Source organism: Austrofundulus limnaeus, unplaced genomic scaffold (assembly GCF_001266775.1).
Source record: "Austrofundulus limnaeus strain Quisiro unplaced genomic scaffold, Austrofundulus_limnaeus-1.0 Scaffold32, whole genome shotgun sequence".
NCBI classification, from domain to species: domain Eukaryota; kingdom Metazoa; phylum Chordata; class Actinopteri; order Cyprinodontiformes; family Rivulidae; genus Austrofundulus; species Austrofundulus limnaeus.
This window is the reverse complement of record NW_013952434.1, coordinates 1,473,864-1,483,971: the sequence shown is the minus strand read 5'-3', so window position 1 is coordinate 1,483,971 and position 10,108 is coordinate 1,473,864. Positions and strand designations below refer to the sequence as shown.

Here is a 10,108-nt window from a genome sequence, read left to right as displayed (position 1 = left end):
ATATATAGTTAAACTGGCCTCAATCACCAAACGTTATTCGATAAAACAAGAATTATATACTTACGTAGCACAAAAAGTAAGGAAATTTGTGTTTAGTATTCTTTTTTTTTTTGTAAAAATACTTAGAAAGCCTGTTAATTTCTCTTTTAAATGGTGCCACATTTGTAAGGAACATGCATTTGTGGGGTGAGCAGCAGAGCTGAGTATTTGGGTTGTTTAAAGCAAAATAAAGAACAAACTATCAAAATAAAACAGGAAGTAAACACTGCAAAACTGGCTTAAATACTCAAAGAATTAACATCTCAAAATGAAACAGAAACAAAATTTATCTTAACCAGAGACCATGTTGTGCTTTTTAACATATTTTAAAGTGGTTGTTATAGTAGTGCACCGAATAATATTTTGGGTATAGCAATAAAAAAAGCTTTTTTTTTGTAAGGTCGTCCTCCAGTGACATAGTATCTGAGCGTAACATCAGTTTGTACAGCCGTGTTTTGTTACAGGAAGAGATAAAAACCTGACGGAATATCAGGAAAGCTCTTAATCACATTTTATTACAGTTGTCCTTGTCACAACTGGAAGAAAAAAATCCTCGTTCAGTCACACTGTGATCTCTCAAACTGTTTGTACCCGAGYGTGCTCATCTAGATTTTCTATCACCTCATGCGTGACCACGCCGATGAGGCAGACAACAAGGTCACATATGGGAACTCTACCGTGCTCGGTTACTGCTCCTGTGTGGACATTTCTGCTGCGTCAGCCGAATCTGTATGAAATGACGGTGCAACTAGCTTGTCTTTCAGCGTGCCGTTTATTATTTGAGTAGCCTTATTCTGTCCATGACTTCAAGAAAAGCAAGTCCAGCTGGAGCAGATTGGAGAAGTAAAAACCTTGTTGCTAACTATAGCTGTGTCCACATGGACACGTTTTCATGAATATATAAAACACTTATTATTGTTTCAGGCAGTATTTTAGAAATCTCTGAACAATACTTTTCTTTTTTAATGGYTTCCTAGGCTGAGAATATTTAGTCTGACTCACCTCCCAGTCAACACTTTCCTACAATTTARTGGTTTTACAGTTTAATAAGACGCAAAGAAGTTTCACTTTATCATCAGTCCACAAAAATACTTTTGTCCTTGTCCTMATATTTTCCGTTTCCCATCTTTTCCTTTTTGCTGTGTTTACAGATGGGACCATATTGTACAGTAAATATATACAATCTGTTTAGTAAAAGTGTTTTCATGTGAACGRCAACATTTCAAGAAACAGTGCTGGTAAAGGTTGTTTTGGAGGAAAAATAATATTCCATATGGACGCTAAAACTAATAACATGATTTATTAATAAGATGATAACTTAATAACTTAGTTAAAAATGTAAAATCAAACGGATGCAGTGAGAACTTTTCCGGAGGCTTTTGTGAGTTTATAAGAGAAAAGAAGTCAGTTCTTGAAGTGTCTAATAAAGTGAGAATTGATGGTTTTATATTTCCCCACCTGACCGCTCGTATCAGAGTCTTCACTGCTGGAATCACGTCCTCCATGGCTACGTCACAGTACGGTCTGTCTTCCACGCTGTCCTCCCCAAGTCCTTCCACTAACCAAAAAAAAATGTGTTTCAGAGAAGTTTTGCTGATGAATGCAAATCAAACGTGTGTTCTGCTCACCATCTGCAGGTGGACGTGGCTTGAGGCGAAGGGAGGTGCGGAAACGTGTGCGGTCGTTGAAGCTCCAGCTCTTCTGGACCTTTCCGGGACTGGTGGCTTCGGGGACGCTGTCCTGGCTGGGAGACTGGCGCACGCTGGAGCCGGGGGGCAGCGGCGACGCTTTGTTCCGGATGGTTTGGGATGAACGGGAGTTGTTCATCCGGATCCGATCCCTGAAGCCCAGCTTGCTGCTGACAGTAAAGTTAAATTCATTCTACATGTTCAGACGCAGAGATGTCTCTGGATGATGACGGGCACCAGATTGAATTGGTCGCATTGTCTTTGAGTGAAACTACTCTGTAGTACTCTGGGACTTGATGAAACCAGCAGAATAGCAGACTAAACTTGTTAGAAAGGAGTTAGTTAGTGTTGGAAAGGTAACACAGAAAAGGTAATACCAGCCATCATTTAAACAGGAACACAAAACAAGCTTTAAATTTAGCTGCAGTGAAGAAAAAAAACGAGTTTATTTATTATTTAAAAAGAAAAAGCTGAGCAAATGCACTATTMAACACGGCTAAAAACTGATTCTGCCCTGAGGAATTGCCTATTGTGCCTATCTTAGCAACTGATTCAGCAAAATCAGCCTGAAACCTGATTCAAGAGGTGCAGTAGTGCTGGTACGGCAGAAAATCTCCCACCTAACATCACAAACACCACCTTAATCCCTTCAGCAGACTTGAAATACCAGCTTCAGAGAGAAGCCATACAAAACCGTGTTTCATTAAGTAYTTATTCACAAGTTGAGCAGTTATGTGAGATTTACAGAAAAATGGAGCTATCTGGCAGCCTCTCTCCACATGGGATTGACTCTTAAAGCTGCTGGTGTAGCATGCTCTTGTGGACGACTCCCACTCAGCCACTTACAGATTACATACTGTCACGGATCCACAGGCAGCGCAAACTGTCATGCACCGCAGAGCAATTCCAGCCAAGTCGTTCACTCCCACATTTTTTTTTTCTGATGATTTACTCCTTGCCTTGCGTGTGATATAAGCTGGCCATTTAAATWAAAATTTAAATAGTCTGAGAATGTTGGTGGAAAATGCATTTCATGCGTTTGATCTGAACAGCTTCAGGTAGACTGCAGGATCAAGTGAAAGACCTTTGCATGCTGTTGGGAGAAGAAGTAACTGATCTGGATGCATTCAGGTCATAGATTTTACTGAGTCTTTGCAAAACATAGAGAGACACTATTGCATGCAAAAAAAAAATACAACACAGGCAGCTTGATTTGGTACAGAGGTACATGTAGCTGTTTTGGAAAAATGAAAAAGAAAGAAAGCATGCACAAACTTCTGTACCTTTTCTCCTAGAAGAAAACTAAACAAAAAAACTACAAAATAAATAAGAAGTCTGAAAATTTCAGGGTTTTGCTTGGATTATTTTCCTAAAGTCATCAAAACATTTTTGATGTGAGGAAAATACTTGTATTTAAACTATTAGTCAAAAACCAAATGGGACTTAAAATATAATGTCGGCAAATTGTTCAGTTTGAACTTTAAGCCAAAGCAACTAAAATCATCCTAGTTTGTTAAAGCAGCAATTCAAAATGTTTAAAGTTGGGTTCTGAAAAAACATTATGAACAATCAATATGTCACCTGTCATAGATAGATATTTGAACAACCTCAGTTTGAAGAAAATAGACAAACAAAAGTGGAGCCCAAAGCTCTTCAGTGTAAATCCTTGTTTGGTGCCTTTTTGGGTTTTACGTTTCAAAACTAAACAAGAAAAAAAAGAATTTTGTTGGTTTTACGGGTTAAAATTAGACTAGAAAAGCAACAATTGCTAAATGGGAAAAAAATTAAAATGTTTTTCATCTTAATGGTTAAAACAACATCTGGCCTTAAAWATTGTTTATGCATCATTTGTTCTGGTGGGACCAGAAATTCCTGCGCATTACATTTTTACTTAGCAATTTAGAAACAGCCTTATTTAGAAGGAGTCATCGCATCTTGAGAGCTATTTTACAGTGAACAGTGAAATTACTTTAATAGTCCAGGTTATGCAGGATCTGGTTTGAGTGCAGCCAATATCTTTAGGATTAGTTTTAATTTTTAAGTGGTCTTCCAGTCTCTATAAACTCTTCTTCTTTGGCGTCATTTCCAGTATCGTTACATGTTAAAACAGCAACTGTATATTTTATTTTAGATTTAAATAGCTGAAGCAAAAATCAAACATTGTGCATTTTTAATTAGTTTGATTTTTGCATTTAAGTTTATTTTTGCTATTTTATTTTGAAACAGAAAAACCAAAAAAAATGAACCATACACAGATTAGTCTTGTCAGAACTCTTTCTTCAAACTGAGTTTGTTCAAAGAAATATCTTTAACAGGTAAGACACTTATCATTCATGAACATTTTTACACAACATTACTTCAAAAATTCAATTTAGGCAATTAGAAAAAGACATSTGAAAACAACTTGTACTCATTTCAAAAGTTCACAACCATTTGTGCGCCAAAATGCAGTGCCTCTTTCAAACTTTTATTTTGTTGCTACAGTGCTGTTACAAATGAAAGCACAGTTTAGAGGAAACTCGTTTTCTTCAGGTATTTAAACATTCAGGAGCCACTGCACTGGTCCACAAATTTCTGAAGTAGTTCAGGCAAGATGGGCATGATGTGCTGTTAAAGGAGCAGTGCTATCAATCTGCGACGTTTGAGCGTGCCCCGTGCAACAGGATCGTTGCTGTGGATACCTCTGCTTGCGGCCGGCATGAATCCGGAAGAGACCTCGCTTTTTAGAAAGGAGCTGACTGGGGAGACACACAAGGCAGAGGGAAAGAGGTGAGGGAGTGCGAGAGGAGAGGAAGAAGGAAGTGTGGGCTGAACACGACCTGGGCGCGTGGCGAACCCATGAGGATGAAACGCAGTCAAAAACGGAGGGAAAGAAAACAGGGATGGAGGGATGGAGGGTGACGGCAGGGGGGGTGCAAAGCCTGACTTCTCAATACTCCAAACAGCCTCTCTAAAACTTCATTTTACACACAAAAACTATACGAGTCTGAAAGACAACTTCTGGGTAATGGAGACTCTGAAAGGAGGGGTTGGGTTTGATTTGATTTGAAAAAATTAAAATGCCTAAATAGCATTTATTACATAAAGGTGATGTAGTGGTGCAGAGGTGAGAGCTGTCGCCTCACAGGCAGAAGGTCACGGGATCCTCTCCTGACCCGGGGCCTTTCTGCGTGAAGCACGGTCTCCCCGTTTCTTCGGATACTCCCGTTTCCTCCCACAGACCAAAAACATGCATGTTAGGTTAAATAACTCTAAATCGTCACTAGGCGTGAGCGGCCGTGTGTCTTTTCTTGTCTCTATGTGGCCCAGTGGTGGACCTGCGACCTGTCCAGGATGTGCCCCGCCTCTCGCACAGTGACAGCTGGATATGAGCACCAGCTGCACCGTGACCCAGGAAGAAAAAAGGAGGTAAAGAAAAAAAAAAGGGGCTGGATGGTTTTACGTGAGAACATCCATCACAGTGTGACAGCAGATTCTCAAAAATGAAACAAATCTTCCCGAAAACCTGTATTATTCATGTAGATATTGCATCTAATGCATGCAGAAATCTGATATTTATGATCGAAACTCTAACTGAGCCAAGTCTACGAATGGATACCGTTCGGTTTGCAAGCACACCTCATGACATGAAGAACAAACCTGCATGACGCTTCTGCCTTCCTGAGAACACATGGAGGGTGGAGGGTGATGCCGTGAAAAGGACAGAATGAACATAAAAAGGAAGACAGAAAGAGGAGACTGATGAGTGATAAGTAGGAGGCAGGAGAGATGGCTAGAGTATGAGTTCAGCATACAAAGACGCGGAGAAGCAGCAGGGCCTGCAACAGCGAGCTCAAACCGTGTTAGTGAACTGTTAGATCAACACTCCCATGCAGAAAGCTGTGTGGTCAGTCTTCTTTCAATGTGTAACCTGTGTCTGACGATCAGTGTGACAGCCGGCCCACTTTTGGCCATCTGTTTGGGTGAACTGTGAGGCTGGAAGGGGGTGGCGAGGTGCGTACCTGTCCCCCGACAGGTAGGGGGAGCTGTAGGGCCGCAGCCCAGACAGCAGCGTGTGGTAGGAGTTCTGGAGAACCTTCTTGGTGTTACGCTGCCGCTGGAGGTGACTGAACAGTAGCGTCAGTTCTCTGACACCCACGTGCACAAATACACAAAAAGACACATGACAGATAAATAAAATAAAAACAAACAAAACCAATGGAAAAAGCCACAAAAAGGACAAATCAATGGTCCAAATACTCAAAAGAAGAGGGATACATGAGGAAAATTAAATATAGGTCTACAATATAAATGTATATTTTAGGGATGAAGTTAGAAAAAAAATCTTAATGTTTTTAATAAATAATCACAATATACTTTTGCATGAAATGCTATGAAAGTATTGAGACGGGAGATGTTTTAAGACAGCAATTCATTCACTAGTCAGAGTTAAACTCTATTTTTTCTTACCTGAGACTGTGCAGACTGTGAGTTATCTACAGCAGGTAAGATAATATTTGTTCATAAACTTTCTGCAGATGTCCACGTAAAATATTTTTGATTTATCCCTTTAATATCTTTATTGTCTCATTTTTAGCATCATTGTTTAATCCAGTGTGACTCATTTGTAAATAACTTTTTTTATGAAACCAGGTGTTTTCCAACTTCCTGTTTGGTGAGAGCTGATTCTCTCATCTACCTGTTTTACTTTTAAATGGGAACATTTCGAACCCTGATTATACTGCACATGATGTTTGGGAGGTGACTTGACCTTTATCTAAAAAATAATGATTATTTTTAAAAAGGCAGACGCACCACGATGATTCTCATGYTCCCCTCCTTTTAAGCAAATAAAATTAGTCAAATTAATTCATCAACATAACTTTGTATGGAAACTCTGGAGTRTTGGGGTCACTGAGGAAAAAAGATATACAAGAAAGTTGTATTCAATTTTCACTAATGAAAATGTAACGACGATGATAAAGTTAAAATGTCAAAAACAAAGAAAAATTTTCCTTTATTTATGACACTTTGATCTGACAGTACGTTATTGTCATGATTCTGACTTGATACTGACATGAAATAATATTTTCAAGTGGCCCTAATACTCTGTCATAAAACTCACGACTTCCCACCAAAAATTTTTGACTATGGAAATATGACTTCGAAAAGTCCACTTTAAAGAATAAAAACTTGCATGTTTGAGTCGTAAAGAAAATGTTTGTTACAATAATTTATATAAGTTGTTAATGGATCTCAAATTTTAAACACTTTATTCAAACATAGGCACATATAAACGAATCAAATGAGACTTTTTTGTCAACTGATAAAAGGCAGATTTATATGAACACATTCAGRTGCAGAGAAATAATGAAACTCTGTGCTGATGTATCACGTTTGGTCTGTTTTATTGAAACTATTTAACAGTTAACAAGATTATATCACCATTTATAACCGTGCTACATTCAATTTACAAACCTTTTTTAACAGATATCCATTTGTTCTGTTCATTCATAATAACATTATTAATTTAAATAAAAACCTAGGATGTTTCATGATTACATGCAGTGGTTCTTAAAGTTTGATTAGTAATCTGCTGTTTATGTTCTCCTAACCTAATAATCTTGCCTCCAAATGTTTTAAAAACAACTACTGTCCAAATAAAATGGATATTTTTACAGCTGAAATGTCTCATTGTTAATAGCTACACTAAAATTAAAACATATTTACTCTATATCCAAAATTAATAATTTATAAAAATCTGTCAAAATCTCCAGATTTATCCAATTTAAGATTTCCTAAATTAAAAAAGTAAGGTCCTCGTTATGATGCCTTGTTCATTTTCAGCTTTTGCAGCAAAACAGGAAATATTACCTCTACATGTTTTTAGGATTTTCATTCTTTATCACCTAAAAAATATCACTTGTGACTTTTCACCAGGTCATTTGTTTAGTGCCAGTAAAGATTAATCAAGATAAAATGTTGTCAAACTGTCAAAATCAAAAGTATTCAACATCTTCAAATAGCTTTTTAAGACATTAAAATGTTCAAATCTGAGCCACGTTTTCTATAAGTGGCTGTAACATAATTAACGTGTTTTCTAAAGGACTCAAATGTTTATAATCTCTTCAAAATGAAAAAGCAAAATCCAAAATTTGAGGTGGGAAATTTAAAAAAGCAAAACATGAATGAATGGACACAGAAAAACCCAAATGCAAAAAAACAAAATAAATAAATAGTAAAGATTAAAACACTAGAACTAAATTATTGAAAGGAAAACTGAGTAGTGGTGGCAAAACTGTAAAACTTAAACATAAATATTTCATCCAGCAAATCAACACTATTTCTTTCACAGCAACCCTACCTTAGCTGAGTAGGAGTTTTCAGACTGTTTTGTCCCAATGAATGAAATGATTGGATGAACAGAAGGAAAGCAAATTCTCACAAATCAGCTTACAATTGACTGTTTTCTCTCAGTGACATGCTGTGATGTTGCTCTTAAATGTCAGAGGTTTGAACAACAAGGGCCACCACAGATTTTTAAATCTAGTTGAGTTGCTGCAGGTGATGAGGCGTGATGAGGAAACCTACCTGAACGAAGGCAACATGCTGTCGTAGAAATACCACGTAGCTGTTAGATACGAATGTTTGGCATCTGTAGAATAGAGACGCCACGCTGCCTAGAGAAAAACCCACACAGAAGAGGAAAACTACTGCAAATTACCACAGTTTCAGGTTAAGCGATGATGCTGAGCAGCTGGTTTTTTGTTATTTTGTTTTCATTACCTGTATGAGGTTTGCAGCAGGCATCCTCCTCTTCTCAAAGTGCTTCTGTCTGTGCTGCTCTTGGACCTTCAAGGCAAAACCTGAACCTAAAATTCCCTGAAGGTCAAAAATCAGAGTAAAATCGGAGCTGCTTCTTGACGTTTAGCCTAAAAATACCAGGATGTCAAGAAATATAGGAGACTTACAGCAGGTAGGGCAAAAAAAGAGACGCCCAGAAGGGCGAAGCCAGCTGCCAGGAGCCGTCCCTGCCACGTGTGAGGGGTCTTGTCACCATAACCAATTGTGGTCAAAGTTATCTAAGCAGATGAGGAACGAAATATCTCACAAATAAACATCATCAGTCTTACTTAAATGAAAGCTGAGACTAAGCTGGGATATTTTGCAGTACTTACAGTTCCCCACCAGAGGGAATCTGCATAGGTGCCAAAATCTGTGTTAGTGTCTTTCTCAGCCAGGTAGACAAGAAACGAGGCAAAGATGAGGACCAGAAAACCTATGTACCAGGCTGTGATCAGCTCCTGCAAGACAGAGAGAAGGGATTAATGATCTCACCTATGAACAGCAGCAGTAGCAGCATCTTTGCCATCATAAACTCTGATTTTATTATGATCTCTCTATCATTACTGCTGGCTAGGATCTCATCATAATCACATTTAGCTTGCACTTTGACTTTCGTGCACTGATGCATCAATTTATCATCATCACAGATGATAACCTGTGTTTTTCTGGCAGCAGAAGGATGTTAGATGTTAAGTCAGCGTTAAAACTAACAACTAACAGACATATATGAGCAGCTGAAGGTAACATGTTTTAGGGAAGTTAATATTGATTAATTAGCTAATCATTTATTAGACTGAAGACACTTCCTGTCATAGTAAAAGTTAATAAACTACTCATTTAATCATGGACCATTAAGGCTCATCCTTAAAGTCATAGTTCAGAGCTTTCAGAGTGATTTTCTGTTGAAAAGTTATGAACCTGATGTAGAACTGTTTAGGCAAGGGTTGCTGCCATCTTTAAACAACTTCAGCGTAAAAAGTTTCCTATACACTAGTTTATAAATCTTTAAAATGCCACAAAACACAGTGGTTTACATAGAATCATATAGTTATTTATGTGGTTATAATGTTCTGTTAAACAGAACCTGCAGCAAGATGTAACACTTCTGCTGCAACCTTGGTGACTTCAAGCTGGAATATCCACATTCTTCTGTTAGAATAATGATGAAATGTGAAATGAATGGTAGAATAAAGGTTTGTAAACAGAATATGCTTAAACTCCTCAAGACTGTATATTTATTAGAATGTGAATACAGTCAGAATTAAACTTCCAAAACAAGGACATTTATAGAGTTGTTTACAACAGGTAAGATACTATTTGTTTATAATGTTTTCACAGAACTCAACTTCAAATTATCTAAACCAGTGGTTCACAAAGTTGATTTGATTTTGATTTGATTTATTTATTTAACAGGAAAAGATTATTAAAAATCAAGCCTGACTCAGCATAATTGCTGTTTTACAGCAGGTTCCTGTTCTGCAGCACATAAAACACTCAGAAATACATATATACTTATAGGTAGTTTGCAAAGCATCAGTCATGCTTGTGACTAGGCC

General features: G+C 37.7%; 1 protein-coding gene across 11 annotated transcripts in view; it reads right to left on the bottom strand.

The window, feature by feature from the left end:
- Positions 1 to 10,108, bottom strand: part of kcnq4 (potassium voltage-gated channel subfamily Q member 4) — a gene marked incomplete at its 5' end in the record, with an annotated part of 58,913 nt that overhangs the window by 7,605 nt on the left and 41,200 nt on the right. The window contains 9 exon segments of one of the 11 annotated variants that reach the window (XM_014005762.1): positions 1,498 to 1,597; positions 1,668 to 1,897; positions 4,409 to 4,465; positions 5,367 to 5,387; positions 5,729 to 5,854; positions 8,298 to 8,386; positions 8,493 to 8,588; positions 8,678 to 8,788; positions 8,885 to 9,010. In XM_014005762.1, coding sequence (XP_013861216.1) covers positions 1,498 to 1,597; positions 1,668 to 1,897; positions 4,409 to 4,465; positions 5,367 to 5,387; positions 5,729 to 5,854; positions 8,298 to 8,386; positions 8,493 to 8,588; positions 8,678 to 8,788; positions 8,885 to 9,010 — 956 coding nt within the window. 11 annotated transcript variants of the gene reach the window in all.